At 40.4% G+C, this 15,733-nt stretch overlaps 1 protein-coding gene across 5 annotated transcripts in view; it reads right to left on the bottom strand.

The window, feature by feature from the left end:
* Positions 1-873: 873 nt before the first annotated feature.
* eml5 (EMAP like 5) overlaps positions 874-15,733 on the bottom strand; it is a 48,694-nt gene continuing 33,834 nt past the window's right edge. For 2 of the 5 annotated variants that reach the window (XM_063496678.1, XM_063496680.1), the window contains 18 exons: positions 15,565-15,691; positions 15,357-15,371; positions 12,838-12,846; positions 10,543-10,621; positions 9,350-9,479; positions 9,166-9,264; positions 7,649-7,669; positions 7,245-7,418; positions 6,961-7,169; positions 6,607-6,764; positions 6,297-6,411; positions 5,541-5,729; positions 5,265-5,437; positions 4,380-4,542; positions 4,191-4,294; positions 3,954-4,107; positions 2,268-2,368; positions 874-2,175 (listed from right to left, as the gene is read on the bottom strand). In XM_063496678.1, the coding sequence (XP_063352748.1) occupies positions 2,139-2,175; positions 2,268-2,368; positions 3,954-4,107; positions 4,191-4,294; positions 4,380-4,542; positions 5,265-5,437; positions 5,541-5,729; positions 6,297-6,411; positions 6,607-6,764; positions 6,961-7,169; positions 7,245-7,418; positions 7,649-7,669; positions 9,166-9,264; positions 9,350-9,479; positions 10,543-10,621; positions 12,838-12,846; positions 15,357-15,371; positions 15,565-15,691 (2,057 nt within the window). In that variant the 3' untranslated portion in view covers positions 874-2,138. Of the gene's footprint in view, positions 2,176-2,267; positions 2,369-3,953; positions 4,108-4,190; positions 4,295-4,379; positions 4,543-5,264; positions 5,438-5,540; positions 5,730-6,296; positions 6,412-6,606; positions 6,765-6,960; positions 7,170-7,244; positions 7,419-7,648; positions 7,670-9,165; positions 9,265-9,349; positions 9,480-10,542; positions 10,622-12,837; positions 12,847-15,356; positions 15,372-15,564; positions 15,692-15,733 lie in introns of those variants that run through there. The other 3 variants (XM_063496679.1, XM_063496681.1, XM_063496682.1) reach the window with 2 other exon arrangements.

Raw genomic sequence — 15,733 nt, 5'->3', positions numbered from 1 at the left:
TTGTCAATTTGCATATTCCAGTTAGGATTCACCTGGTTATCCTCCTTTAAAGTCTCCTTCTTCTGTCTCCTCTTCTGCAGTTCCATATTATGAACTGAGATCTCATTTAACATGGCAAGCTAAATTGATTTCCAGGTCACAGGCAGTAGAATGAAGGACAACTGAGAGATACCCTTGTATATAGTACAATCACAACACAAATAAAGGAATCTTTAAGCTTCCTGCTAATATAACTTTTTTTACTGCCATGGTGTCAGTGCAGTCAGTTTTTCCTATTTGTCTTTTGGGAACCAACCTTCACATGGACAGGTTTGAGACCAAGAAAGTTCAGTGGAGTTTCACAGTGCAAATTCAACAAGATGCATTAATTCTCAAACCTGGTTCTCACAAAGTGCCAAGCACATTTTAAGTTCCTACATGATGCTGGTGTGGAGCCAGTTCTTGCTTTGGTTACTTTTAAAAAACAACCTACTGTGCAACAAAACTAAACTTTATAACTCATAATGTGGCAAAAGCTGTGGTCCCGAATAAATCTGAGCAAACGTGTACCTGGGGAGATGATCATGGGGCAGAATCTGCAAGCCGAGTTTCTTGTGGTTGCCCTTCTTAAATCGATGAACATTGTGGTTCAAATTTTCTGCTGTCACTGATTTTTTTGATGGAAACACGTGGAGCTAGATCACCGGCACTCGGGAGGTGATCTAGGATACTTCATCTTGGAAAGGAAAACCTGAGCCAGGGATGGGTTTGTCAGAATTCACCCAAATGCAATATAATATTTCTAAAAATAACTGCATTAGGGAATATTTGAGCAATTCTCAAGCATCATCAGTCTCAATAAACACGGATGAGTTCAAGTTTCAAAGATCATGGTTGTGTTTTATTTTAATTATTTTTTTTAATAAAGTGGAATTTAAGAAACATCTCACAAAAATATACAAAAAGAATATCTACAAATGGTATATACACTGGTGAAATGTAAATCAAAATATGCAGCAACTTTTTTTTAGTAGTTAGTCTTAATACAAGGAGGAAATCTTTTGCACTTTTTTAAATATTCTCTGATAAACATTCCATTTAAGCAATATCTTATTTCACGAAACATCAACGCACTGTTGAAAAAACATCACACCGCTCATAATCATGAAAATGCAACAACAACATATCGTAGCAGCACACTAAAAAGTGACCACTGGAACTGCAACGAGTGCAACGAGATCTCAATTTACAGCTGTTCTTTTTGTTTTCTGAGGAATTTGGTTCAGACAGATTGTCTTCCCGTAAGCCATGCACACACCCTTTAATAAATCACAAACGAATCCTCAAACACGTACGTTAATATGACATGAGGGGAACACTGCGGAGGGCGGGTGGGGTAGGTTGGGTGGGGGTTGAGGTCAACCAGTCAACAGCACGACCACGTTATCACGTCGTAAATGAACCACCAGGGCGACACAGTGAGCAGGTCAGGTGTACAGTGCATAGTATGCTTTGGCATGCTGACATCCAGAACATAACAGTGGATGTTACATTCAGGAGGAAGGCCACAGGATTTGGAATTACCAGTTCAAAACAGAATAAACGGATGACCGCATGAGCCAAAAAATTAAAAAAAGTAATAAATAAATAAAACGAAACAATACAAAAAGAATCCAAACCCTTATAAACGCTCAGATTAAGGCTAATTCAGTTTGCTACATGTTTGTTTCCTTTTTTGAAAAATGGCATTGTCAGTAACACAATTTCAGAGGCCTGCCACATGGCAAAACTGCTATTTGGGACACGTACACAGATAAGCTTGTTTTTTCAAAAAAAGAAATAATGCATCACTGAAATGATATGCACATATTAGGTGTTTTATTCTTTTCTTCCTCAGTGACGATGTGATGTTAGGAGAGCAGGGCTGTATGCCCTCTGCCTGTTTTCACAATCAAGGACTGTGATGAAGATGAACCTTGCACAATATGCATGCACCTAGTTTTGAGGCAGTAAGTCGAATCACCGGTTTATCTCATTTACAAGCTGCCAGGTCCCTCCTCCTCCTCTTCCTCCTCGTTGTTTAAATGTATCCTTTAGTTTTCTTTTCTGTTTTTTTCTGACCCCTGACTTTCTGATGTTGGATGATCCCAGTGTGATCCTCAATGCGGGGCATGGACACACCTCCACACAAAGAGGCTGGAAGGGACATAAAAGAAAAGGCTTGCATCACTTAACACTGAGACTGAAACACTTGTAAGCGATGGTGTAATTTGGATTCTCGGTCATACCTTCTGTCGTCCCCGCCGGCGCTGACGACGAAGCGATCTCCGTTTGTGAAGCGTACGTTTGTCAGATGAGCAGAATGGCCCAGGAATCGTTTGTGTTTGGCCTGAAACAGAACACAGAAAGTATTTATATAAACTGCTACTGTTTTTAAAGTGCAGTAACACATTTATATATTATCTACACGTGGATCACATGCGTAAGCTTATAGCAAAGCAATGGGTGTGTCATTGTGTTTTACCGAAATCTGCATTTTTCTGTTATTTCTGCTCACTTGATAAATAAAATTGTCTATTAGGCTTGAATAAATTATATTATATATAACAATTATATAAAGTTAATTTTTCTAGATGATCAATTTGTCAGTTGTCAGTTAACTCATCCCATGATTATAAAAAGAAATTCTATGGCCACTTTATTGGATATACCTGTTTAGCTGCTTGATATTACAAATATGTCATAAAATCACATGTTGACAGGAGTATATATATGTCTAGTTCTCTGGGATGTTTTCACAGATTCATCTCTAGGGATTACAGAATGGTCAGAAAAGAAGAAAATATCCAGTTCTCTGGGTGGAAATGTCTTGTTGATGTAAGAGGACAATGGCCAGACTGCTTCAAACTGATTGAAAGCTAACAGTAACTCACTAAAGTGCATAAAAGCATCTCTGAAAACACGCTGAACCTTCACGCTGAACCAGCACATCAACAGAAAAACAAACTTGGTGGTAGCTTCTATCACCAAAATAGGACAATGGGAGATCGGAAAACTGTTGCCTGGTCTGATGAGTCCCGATTTCTGCTCCAACAGTCAGATGGTAGGGTCAGAATTTAGTATAGACAACATAAAAGCATGTATCCACCCTGCCTGTATCAACAGTTCAGGCTGCTACTGCTGTAATGGTGTGGGGGATATTTTCTTGGCACGTTTTGGGCTGCTTAGTACCAAATGGGCATCTTTTAAACTCCACAGCCTGCCTCGGTATTGCTGCTGACCACGTCCATCCCTTTATGACCACAGTGCCATTATCTTCTGATGGCTGCTTCCAGCAGGACAACACACGATGCCACAGAGCTCATATCATATCTGGTTTGTTTAACATTACAACTAGTTCACTGTACTCAAGTGACCTCCACAGTCACCAGATCTATATTCAACAGAGCACCTTTGGGATGTGGTGGAGCAGGAGATTTGCATCATGGATGTGCATCTGACAAATCTGCAGCAGCTGTGAGATGCAATCGTATCAAAATGGACCAAAATCTCTGCAGATGTTTCCAACACCTTGTTGCCACAAGGAACTGAGGCAGCTCTGAAGGCTACAAAAGTGTAAAAGTGTCACTTTTACATGGATTTGTGGCATCAAATAAAAAGTTTTTATTGTTGAAAAATGTGAAAGTTCTGACAAGAATTAGTGCAGCCAGTGCACTTCTTTCAGCCCATTTATCTCACTGATCCCCTCAGACCTAAGGTCTGCATGTATTACTATTTTTTTGTTTGTTATTGCCACTAGGGGGCGTCGGAGACACAGACTGGAATTAAGATGAGCAGCACAGACCGCCAAAAAAATACCTAAAAATGTCCAAAGGGTTACTAAAACTGCCAGAAAAATGCCGGTAGTAGAAAACAGGTGCTGCCCTAATACATCAAACACAATCGCAATCATAAAATTACGCAATCATACTTACAAATTTCTCTGGACAGGGAAAGTCAAACAGCTTTACCATCCCAAAATCATCGCCCGTGACGATGTTAAGGCCCGAGTGGGACACGCAGGCACAGGTGACGTCTGCTTTGTCAGTGTTACGGGACCAGATCCCTACGACCTCATCCCCAAGGACACTGGGTACACACACAGTGACATTTTCCTTAGTTTCCAAATAAGTAAGGATGCCTTCTGTTACTCTTATTAGTGTGACCCTCACCTTGTCCAGGTGGCCCAGGTGATCCTGTCAATATAAGACTGTTCTGTGACCTGCTTCCCAGATGGCACCTCGTACACGAGCCGTTTATAAGCACCCGTGGATATCTGTTTAAAGACATGGCAGGTTAGAGAAGTATCAGCTCGCCAGCGTCTCACTCTCTCCTGCAACAAGTTAATGAGCCCTCCACACCTGGACGTAGTTGCTGTCGGCAGAAAAGTCCATCTGCATCACAAAGCTGGGGATGTCCCTGCAGCTGTTGATGCGGTTCAGCTGCGGGCCGAGCGTCAGGTCGTAGAAGTCAACGGCGCACTCATTGGAACCCACAGCCAGGTAGCGAGAATTTGGACTGAACCTGCAAAGGAGGAGATGAAATCAAAAGTCTCCTCAGATTTGTTTAACAGTATGCCAAGTAGAGTTGGTGTATACTTCAGTTTAGATGGTTCATTTAACATATTACAGTGACAAATAACATCATAAAAATATTAAATGTCAATAAATATAATAAAAAATAAAAATAGAACCTATTTAAAGCAGTTGACACATAGTGTGGCTATTGTACATATCCAGAGTCTCAATAAATGTGTCTTTCAGTGACTCATGAGGCAAGTTGCAACAAAATATTTGACAGATACTAAAACTAAGGATTATATTTGATTTTAGTTTTAGTTTTCTAATTCACAAAGTTTCAGTTTTTGGTTAACTAAAATGTCTTTTTTCACATCAATTTTAGTTTTTGGTTTAGTTTTAGTTAACCTTGCTCTGGACAGTGTAAATCATAATGTGTCCCAGACAAATGTCTTACTCTTAATCCATATCCAGCTGGCACTCGCTGACTTCAGCCCTAATCCTTTGAGCTCCACGCAAACATTTTGTCGGGAGCTTGAAACTAAAAATTGATCGTTTTTTGGCAGTGGCTGCTGAAGGGTGTAAATAATGACAAAACTGGCAAAACGGTCCACCTCACTAACGTCCTTCCTGATTACAAAAATGTTCTTTTATAAATAAGAAAAGATTTTTAGACACACCAAAAAGTTTTTAGTGAAGGCAAGTTTGACCGTGCTTTGCGTGCATTACCTAATATCCTGAATAGGTGAACGCCGGTCCCTTTTCTTCCCCCAGATTTTGAGTGAGGTGACCAGCAGGATGATGAATTCTCCATTCTTCATGCCAATGGCCACCATGTCTCCCTCAGGACTGTAGCTGATCGTGTGCGCCGGGTGGCCCAGGTTCACCTTATTCAGCATCTTCTGTTCCCCCGACAAAGCGATGAAAAACCAGCACAGAATTTCTGTTAACATCTTGACAAACTGATGTAAATCTGAGGCTGCTCTGTTCAACGTAAGACCTGACCTTTTCTGGGATGTCCCACAGACGAACAGTGCCATCCTCCGCGGCTGACAGAAACACGTCTCTAGAAGGATGCGTGCCCAAACCCCATATAGGTCCGTCCATGTGTCCGTTCACCAGGATGTTGCACGCTGCGTTCTTCTCTCCTACTTCAATGATCTCTGCATTCCTGGTCCCCACCAGGATTTTACCCTGGCACATCAAAAGAGATAACACTGGTCAGCATTTTGCTACTGGGATTCTTTCACCTGCACTTTAAAAAATTTCACCTGCTGACTCCAAATCTGAAAACCGTTGTCATCTTAGTTATGATGTATCAGATAACTATTATCACAGAAACAGTGGTACACTTCAGCATTTATGAAACAAGTTTGGTCTTGAGAAAAGTGAAGGCATAATTAAGGAGGGTTTTATTTTTTTGGTCTTGAAAGCTGTGAACCGAGTCTTGATGATGATTTAAAAAGAAAGTCATCTGAATCAGCAGCATGGGAAGCATTTCTGCAGCTTTTCCAGTATTCTCTTGGCTATCACAGAGCAGAGAGTTATACTGAGCTTGTAGAGAACAGCTGAAAGCATATCAGCTAATGAGCACCAGAATATCTCAGACTCATATCTGAAATCACTGTAATAGACTAGATTAAGAGCTGGCCTAAAGGTCCCAGTGGCAAACCAAAAACATTATTTGTAGACTGGTCTAGTGTACTCTAAAAAAATTGGACAATTTTTTTTTTATCAAGCACCGTGTAATTTGTGACCTACCTTTCCCCGGCACACAGAGCGAACACAGTCTATGATTTGTCCGGTTTCTAACCGAAAGGCTCTGCAGCGTTTCAGCTCCTGATCCCAGAGCTTCAGAGCACCGCCCTCCTTTGACCTGTGGAAAATAACCGTGGGAATCTCTTTCATTCATATCTTAAATACCTACATGTATTTAATCCCATTAATATGCATTTTTAAACATTAGGTTTAATATTATTTCCTGCTAGGTGTTTCCTCAAATTGAAACCAGATCCACCATCTACCCCTGACATCTTACTAATATGGAATATAACATATGAATGTAACTTACGGTCTTTCTTTGCCTCCAGTGACGATGAGGCCGTCCCTCAGTGTGGTGTACATAGTGAACACGGGGCCCGTATGAGCTTTGGCCACTATTCTTACTAGAATGTGTTCCTTCCACACACACACATCCCCACTTATGGTACCTGTAAATGTCAAGTTATTCTGAAAAGAAAACAAATCTGCACTAATCTAGTGGCCTAAGAGAGCAGAGCAAGCAGCACAAAAACAGTTCACAGCACATTCAAGCATACAGTGTGGCATCTGTTGAGCTGTAAATATTATTAGACCTGATTCACGAGGTAAAAACAAACAGCGTGTTAAAATTGGAGGCAGAACAGGCATCACGGGATTAACTTACAGCTCCAAATGCTACAGACAGCATGGTCTGCATCCGAGCGTCCTCCAGGGTACTGAGCACGCCTTTCTTGCTGAGCAAAGCTCGGCCAGCTAATGTCCAGAAACGCACGTGCTTGATGCCTACAGACACAAAGTGTGTGTCTGAGTCCGGCCGAAACTCAGAAACAAAGATCCTCTGGGTGTGACCTATCCGGCTGGCCACTTTGGCACCTGAAAGCAAGCGTGTTTGTTCTGTCAGTGAAAATCCCAGGACAAAAACAGGGAAGTGCTTTTTTGTTTTCGTACCTTCTTGCCACTTCCAGATGGTGACAGTGTGTTCGAGATCCAGGCCCACAGACAGCAGGAGTTTTCCTGTGGCACTGAAACTAACAGAACAAACCCCGCCGGCGTGGAAACAGCGTAGCACCGACAGCGTCTGCTTGGTCATGGCATCCCACACATGGATAGATGGAGACGTGGCTAAGGGAAAGCAAACAGACATTTTATCACATTTATTCTTTATTCTTAATTACGCCTTTAGATATGATTTTCTATTCCTGAAAGTTCTTTTTTATTTTATACACTGCTCTCTACAAATTTCATATTCTTATTTGGCAACCTTTTGAAGGTAAATATTGCCACTAGATGGCAGTGACTTCACATACTTAGCGGTCAGATCCTTAACAGTTGTTGAATGTTTAAACTCTTACCTGACATGTCACCGATATCACCTGTAAACCAAAATAAAAAAAACACTTTTATTGACAAAAACATGGCTTTTGAGCAGCAGTGGTAACCAAAACTTCAACAAAACCATTAGCCTTTAAACTAGCAAACAAAAGTGATCTGCAAATTAAAATGAGATCAGTTGTCCTGTCACAACTCCTTTGTCACTTCTCTTTTACAATGTGAGAAAATGTGAAAGAAAAATATACTTTTAATAAATTCCTACAGATACAGATGAGGACAGAATTAGTAGCCTTACTTTGAAAATGTCTTTTTTTTTTAAGTATTTGCCTAAGTGCTAAGTTTTTAACCCAGCTTTTTCAAACTTACTTTTACAAAAGCTAAAAACTACAAGGGTCAGAATTATTACCCCTCTGATGCTAATATCAATTTGTGAATCATTTTTGCTGGATTTTGCTGCCTGCGGTCGTTTGCTGTAGTTTTCATCAAGTCTCACACGTCTCCTGAAATCGGAGCGCATTCTTCTTCTGGAAATCAGCTTATCTCGCTTTTATGATCTTCTGACGTGAACAGTAGTTTCCGGTTCACGCCACAGATTTTCAGTGGGATTCAAGTCAGGGCTTTGTGCAGGCCAGTGAATAACATCTTGTCCTTCTGGAGGTAGTTCTTCACCAGGAGTGATGGATGTTTTGGGTTGTTGTTGTATTGGAAGACAATGCAGCGACCCAGATACACTTTTTCTGCTTTTGCTGTTTTCTTCCCAAATCTTTACTTTCCTTCTTTCGTCATGACTTTCCTCCACCTTGACCCGATTCCCAGTTCCTGACACACTGAAGAATCTGCACAGCTTCGGTGGGGATGGCGTTCTTTGTGTTGTAGGCCTCTCCCTTCTTTCTCCAAACATAAGCAGCTTCTGTGTCCAAAGAGCTCTAGTTTCATCTCATATGCTCAAAGGACACACTTCCAGTATCCATAATCTTTCTGCAGGTTGTCCTTAGGATACTTCAGTTTGACTTGAAGGTGTCTCTTCTGCAGAAGTGGAGTTTTCTTGCTTTCCAACCTCGCAGTCCATTCCTCTGCAGGGCTCTAGTGATTGTCTTCTGGAGAATGACTCAGCTAAGTCAAGTCTTGGCAGTTGTTCTGGGGTCTTTAGGTACATCTCATACGAGTCTTTGAAATCTGTCTCTTCCTTACTCTACCAGGCTTGTTATGTACAACGTGGCTTCCTTTGAATTTCTTGATGGCACTTCTCACTCCACTTCTTGACATGTTTTCTCAAGTCTAAACTGATTTCTTTTATATTTTGGCATTATGCTTTTTCAAGTGGCATTGAAAAAACTTCAACAAAAATGTAAAATTTCATAGTAGTGCTAATAATGTTGTTCTCATCTGTATTCATGTTTTAAAAATGGTGATCTGGAGATTTGGTTGATTGTGCTGATAAGCTTATAAGAGGGGGCTGTATGGTAATCCAACACAGGACAGAGACTAGAGAAAGAAGCAGCTGCTGACACAGGAGGGCGACTTTTCACAAACATACCTACTTGGCCAGTTGCCACCACGTTGGGGAATTTGGGGTGTTGATTGATGGTCAGGCACAAAATGTCATCACTGTGTTCCACATAGAAACTTTGGCAGGCTGTGTGAATACACACATACACACATTAAATCAAATACGTGAATTTTTTTGCTTTGATGGTTTAGTCGATCTTCTGTCGACTTACAGGTCGTCAAGTTGAGGACAATACCGACGGAGGCCGTGTGGTAGATTATGTCAGTCCCCTCATTCAGGTAGTGCACGTTGTTGCGGCAGTCGTTGCCACGGTAACCAAACACCAGCTCTAACACCAGGTCCTGTGGGAGAGTCAGCGAAAAAAAAAAAAGGCGATCTGTAAGTCAGAAAGGTTAACGCCATGACAACCAAGATCTTCAGGGCCAGCTTGCTCGCTGAAGATCGCCATCATTCGATTAGAGCATCATCATCATCCTCATTGACAGAGAGGCTATGTGGACTGAGGATGAGCATGCAGTGTCTTAGGCTGAAATAATCACATTAGAAAACAGCATTCTCAATCATCTGCTAATCTAAGACAGACAAGCCTTCTTGGGTCTACATAAATACATCATCTGTGTATCTGTATTAACGTGTTTAGGTGAGAATATGAGGCATGAGTGTAGATTTCAGTGGATGCAGGGGACATGTGTCCTTCAATATTTAGAATGCATGCATTTGTCTCCTCTGATAAAACAGTTAAGAGGGGTTGTGGCACCTCTCTGAATCTGTGGGCACACAGCCTGTTAACCACGAAGGTCACAGGAGATCATGTGACAATAAAGTCTTTTTTCTCAAAATATCTGAATTAAGTTGTTCTGTTTGTTTTAAAGCGTTTTCCAAGCTTTAAAGTGTTGCTGCTAGTTTGCTGGCAAATCTTAACGTATTGTTCCCTGACCTTGTTTTCAGCCTACGTCCTAGTTGAGGTGCACACGTTTCCTAAAAAACATCCCAGAACAGAGAGCACGAGCCGAAATCTCGCAGAAACACATAACGGCTGTGACATTTCAGCGGGGTAATAAATCAAAATAAACGTACTTATCAATATCCCCAAGCAAAAGGAAAATATCTGGCACAACTGGAAACTCATTAATCTTTTACCCTCCAATCTAAAACCAGGCAAAAATAAAACACAAAAGAGTGCATCACACCTACACATGTTACATTACATAAGATTAATTGTATGAAAGTCCAGAAGGCTGGAATGCCCATTTTTTAATTTAATAAATTCATTTTCACAATGAATCCATGCAGGAAAAGAACTGCAATACTAGAAAAGAAGTGATTGACACTCAAAATCTTCCATGTGACGATCACCCTGCCAGGGTTCAAATTAAACCAGCACCCATGACATTAGGTCCTTACCTCGATGGGTCTCTTCTTTTTGCCGACATTGTTGGTCTGCAGCTTCTCTGGCTGTGGCAGCGCTCTGCTGACAGGAGGCCTGAAACAGACAGCTGTGATAAGAGAGTTGCCGTAGAGCTGCTTTTCATGCTGACAGTAATAATGATGATGATGAACATAATAAGGATCATTGCACTATGGTTGTTACACGAATATAACACTGCTTACTCTTCACAGCACTCTGTGTCTCCTGTATTTGGCTGTGTGAGCTCTTCTTTATCACTTTTAGTTACTTCCTGTTTAATTTTCAGGGTAAGTTTCCTGCTTATGTTTCCAATCATGCCTTCATTATTGTCTGATTTAATTTACTGCTGTCTTATTAGCCTTCGCCCTGGTGCATATTCAGTCTGGCTTCAGATCGACGAGTCATCTTCCTCAAGCATTTTTTAAAAATTATTAACTTTAGCTCCTTTTTTGTGTCAGCAACTGGTTCAACCTAAGAACTTCACTACACTTCTTATAGTATATTTTAGTAAGTAATTAGTGGTTAATACCAAAAGCAAGCTGCCTCTCTACTGTTCTAGAGCTGAAACACAAAATAAACTGGAATATCAATGACGCAGTAGCTCAACTGGCTCACGATCCATCACAATTCAAAAGTTATTGTAGTGAGTGAAGAACAGAATGAAAGCTATAAATTAAGTTAAAGAGGCTCACGACAGGTTTAGTATCCAGGACAAATGAACGTCTTGAACACCACCAAATGAAAGCACTGGAGTTCAGGAGTAATAAACATGTGTGGTCAGTAGTAACTACTGCCATAAAAACCATCAATATATATGAACACAGTGGCATGACATCAATTCAGTGCATTGATCATATTACTGATGTTACTTTAACAGTCATAGGAATGCCACCACTATGCTTCCATAATGTGGGACTAAACCAACAGTTAGACCTGTTCATTCTTCATTATTTTGTGCATACAAAAGTTAGCACAATGAAGACTCTTATCCTAAGGACTTTGTTAAACCTTGCCTCGTTTGCCTCGAGCACACTTAGGTGACAGAATAATTTTTTAATGCAAGCGTTTGACAAAACAGAAATCGTTTCCTGGTTTAAATTTGGATGATTTCCCCTTCAGGATCATCTCTTCAGGCTTCTCTTGACAGCTTTCAGCTTGGCTGCTATTTTTAGATCTCTCTGAGGTCCTGTTCTGTCCCTCTTTTGTTCCCATGCGAAGTGTGCTGGATCTCCTCCAGTGTGCACAAAAGTTGCTTTGGAATCTGGGAAATGGGGCTGATGAGGCGATAAGTTGTGTTGGCGTGACCAAGCACATTTCAGGTCATTTCCACTGAATGGTCACCCCTCAAATGTCCCAGGATGTCACTGCAACGATAGCCTCACCCTGGCAGACAAATTCATGTTGCACAACCCTGTGGGCAATGAAAACAACCAAACAAAACTCCAATAGAAAACTACTCATGCAGAGCTGGAAGCGCTGGAAATTCAGCTCTTGTGTTTCTTTAAATCAGGGCTGTCAAACTCAATTCAGTTGGCCTAATTTGAGCCTAATTTGATCTCAATGTCCCACCAAATTTTCTGCTTTTAATAAGTAACAGAATTCTAATAATGTTCACCTGGATCACAGCAAAGAGTTTAAAAAAGCTGAAACACAAACCCAAATGAAAGACACAATTTACCCCAATTTATTATTTTTTTGCAAACTTTAAATATCCCTGCTTAAACTAGATTAATGTCTGAAATATGGCAATTAAAATAAAAGCTATTTTAAAAATATATCTTAGTATAGTGCCCTTTTTGAGGTTTAGTGACTAAACAATAGCAGTATTTATTCACGGTTCAAACTATAGAAAAGTACAGCTAGCATCCCACACAGGGAGCAGTGGTGTAATTAATGATGTTACTGCAGTTTTCACACTTTGCAAAGCCATCCAGTAGGCTGAATTAGACTCGTTGGTGAGTCAATATTGAAATATTTGAAACCCCTGCTGTGTATTAAAAGTTAGGCTTCGCTTGAAATTCTGTGCAAGTTTGAGATCAAGGGTAAGAAGCAAGAGGTCAGAGCAGGACCGCCAACAATCCAAAAATAGCAGATTTCTACAAGCCAACTCCTGTAACTTTATATGAACAAACCGTAGCTAATACAGGTCAGATTAGTTGTGCAAAAGAGGGCTGTGAAGGCACTTAAAAAAGACTGATAATATATATATATTTTTTTTAATTTCTGAAAAAGACCAGAAAAGCGATAGCGAGGAGAAAACGAAGAGTAGAAAAACACAATGAGGAACTTACCTCGATCCTCTTCATGGCAGCAATGACAAAGAAAAAACAAGAGTTAGAAAAAAAGGTTTCCCACAGCGCTCACTGCTGCCAGGCGGACACGTGCAAAGCAACACCTCAGCCACTGAGGATATAAAATACAAGAGTCAGTCCCGCCGTGTAACCATGACAACCAAAGTCCATTTCTATGACAACCGCTGCCCAGAAGATGCTGCGTGGTTGGTTGCATCGATGTCAAAAAAATAAATAAATCAATCAATCTGTGAAAGAACAAATCTGAAGCACCGACAGTCGGTGATGCATTTGAGATGTTTTATAATTGTGGGAAAGTTCATAATGCATGATCTGGAACATTAAGAAACCGATCTTCAAAAGGACTTTCAAAGGGATGATGATGTATAATGTTAATATTTCTTATCGCTTGATATTACTATAATCCTCCCATTTCTCCCTGAGTCTCTGACTGTTAAAAAGATTTAGTACTTCTTGTTCGGATTCTGTTGCGATGACTACGAACGAGGAAAGGACACTGCAGCAAAATAATTCAATGTCTTATTTAACTTTGAGCCCCATTTTTCCTGGTAGTGAGAACGCCCAAAACAGGGATTTAATTTGTCCAGGTTTTTTCAAACATGAACTTCAGACAAGAACGAAAAATGAACATGATCATCAGTCGATGTGTTGTTTTTATTGTGATTCTTTCTAATTCTCTTGTGTTTCTCTGTCTTGCTTATGTCCCTTCTCTTGCACTCTTCTGTATTCCCTCATCTTTTTTTTGACCATGTTTGGTGTTTATGTTTAAGGAGCCTTACAAGGGACACTGGAGAAGGAAAAATAAGATATATTTTTGCAAGATCACGCAAAGGTTTTTCATTTAAGTCCATGCACTTTCAAATCAGTACTGAAACCTGGGAAATAACCACAGCGATGGAAGTCACACACCTGCGAGAGAGATTCAGAGATTTTTACTTTGAGCTTGGCATCAACTACAAAGATATTAACTCAGTGCTTTGCAGTTTTTCTCCAATGCCTCTTGCAGGGCTCTGTACATGTTCATGTCTCAGCAATACTTATTTGTCTTTTGGTTATTTATGGTTGTCTTTGATAGCTGGTTTTCTCACATGTCCTGCTTCAGTGTCCTTGGGCAAGATACCCAACCCAAGTTGGCCTCACTTCATCTGTATGAGTGTGCGTGTGTGTGTTAGAGTGCATAAATCCATAGAGGAAAGCGCTGTATGAATGCGTGCGTGAATGGGTGAATGTGGCTTGTACTTAAAAGTGCTCAAGTGTTCAATTAGAGTAAAAGAGCACTTAATAAGTCCAAGTCCATTTATCATTTTTGCTTTTTATTCCTGTTTTTTCCCTCTTTTATGGCTGTGTGCCACACCCTCATTGTCTTTACCTGTGTCTTGTTTCCTACCTGTGTCTGTCAATCACCTAGTCCTGCTTCATCCATCTTTGTCAGGTTTCTCTCTTTGTGCTTCTGATCCGTGTTTTGATCCCTGCTTGCATTAACATATTACCATATGAAGCCTGTTTCTTGCGCTTATCACCTTCTACTTTTGGGTCTTCTCACTAAGATTTTACAACTTCAGTTTCCAGTGGAAACTGGAAACTGCTACTAGAGTGTGTCAAAGACAAGACAGATCTGCACTTTTTTCACTGGTAGGTAAGATTGTTTCACATCCTTTCCTACTGATTTAGCCATTTCTTTTCTTACATTAATTCTGACTTGGGGAAAGTTATTTATTTTGCACTTTATTTTCTTAAGGCTTCACTATAGCGACTCCCTCCTCACTCACCCGCCTACAACCAGTTCAGAATCAGCATCAAATCAATCTTTTGATTAGTTTTAGCACATTACCCCTACTCTGGCTTCTTTCCATTTTTAACATTTGTACATTTAACACATGTCTGTGTCGTACCCCAGGCTGCACGGCAGAAATGTTGAGATTCTCAGATTCGCAAGAGGAGCCACTCTAGATTCAAAGCTTAACTCTAAAGGTGATAATGCTTTGCTTGGATATAGCATGACCTGACTTGAAAGATAAGGCTTGCAGATTTCCCTCGAATCACTTCTTAAATCATATTTTTGTAGCACAGCTTTTATGTAATCCTATCTTTTCTTGTGTTTTTGTTTTTTAACTGTTGGTGTTTTTTATAATGAAAATTTGATTTGTGCATTTTGCCATCCCCTTTTCCTTATATTAACCTTTTAATTTTACCCTTTTGTGGCCTTAAAGATCGACTTCCTGTTCGAATGTGGTGTTCTGCTTTTTGCTTGTCTGTCAAAGTGAGTTTCAAAGAGTTTATAATCTTTATTTCAGAGCTGCTATATTAGTAGTTAGTTAATATTGTGCATCTCAGTTGGGTAATGTCTACAAAAGCTAAGGGTTATGGTGCATGTGAGAAAACATGCAATGGGATCAAGGCCACACTTTCTTTTTTTAAATTCTTGTTACATACAGTTTGCCAATGTGCGTATGCCTTTTGCTTTAGCAAAATATCTCCATATAATTACAAGAACTTACCTGACTACCCCTTGTCTTCAAGTGGAATAAAATAATGGAGCAGGATAGTGACAGATGGACAGCCATTAAAGGAAAGAAGAGCAGAAAAGGCAGAGTTATTTCAAAAGGAAAGGGACAGGACAGGGCTGTGTGAAGAAGTCAGGTTGGGCTTTAGCTTGACACAAAAGCCTCGTTATTATTATTGTGTCACTGCTTCAGTGAGAAATACCTTTCATCCACAGAGGGCTCTTTCAGCTGCAAGTGGGGTTTCACGCCCGTCATTGGTCGCATGTTGGTGGATAAGGCCTTGATGGTGTAGTTGATCTCGTTCTCCCTCGTCACATCGCTGTCATAACCTGGTGGGCAAAAGGAAACTAGATTTTTCATTCGACAAGAGG

The sequence above is a fragment of the Pelmatolapia mariae genome, linkage group LG16_19 (assembly GCF_036321145.2).
Source record: "Pelmatolapia mariae isolate MD_Pm_ZW linkage group LG16_19, Pm_UMD_F_2, whole genome shotgun sequence".
Classification (NCBI taxonomy): Eukaryota; Metazoa; Chordata; class Actinopteri; order Cichliformes; family Cichlidae; genus Pelmatolapia; species Pelmatolapia mariae.
This window is presented reverse-complemented; position numbering and strand designations above follow the sequence as displayed.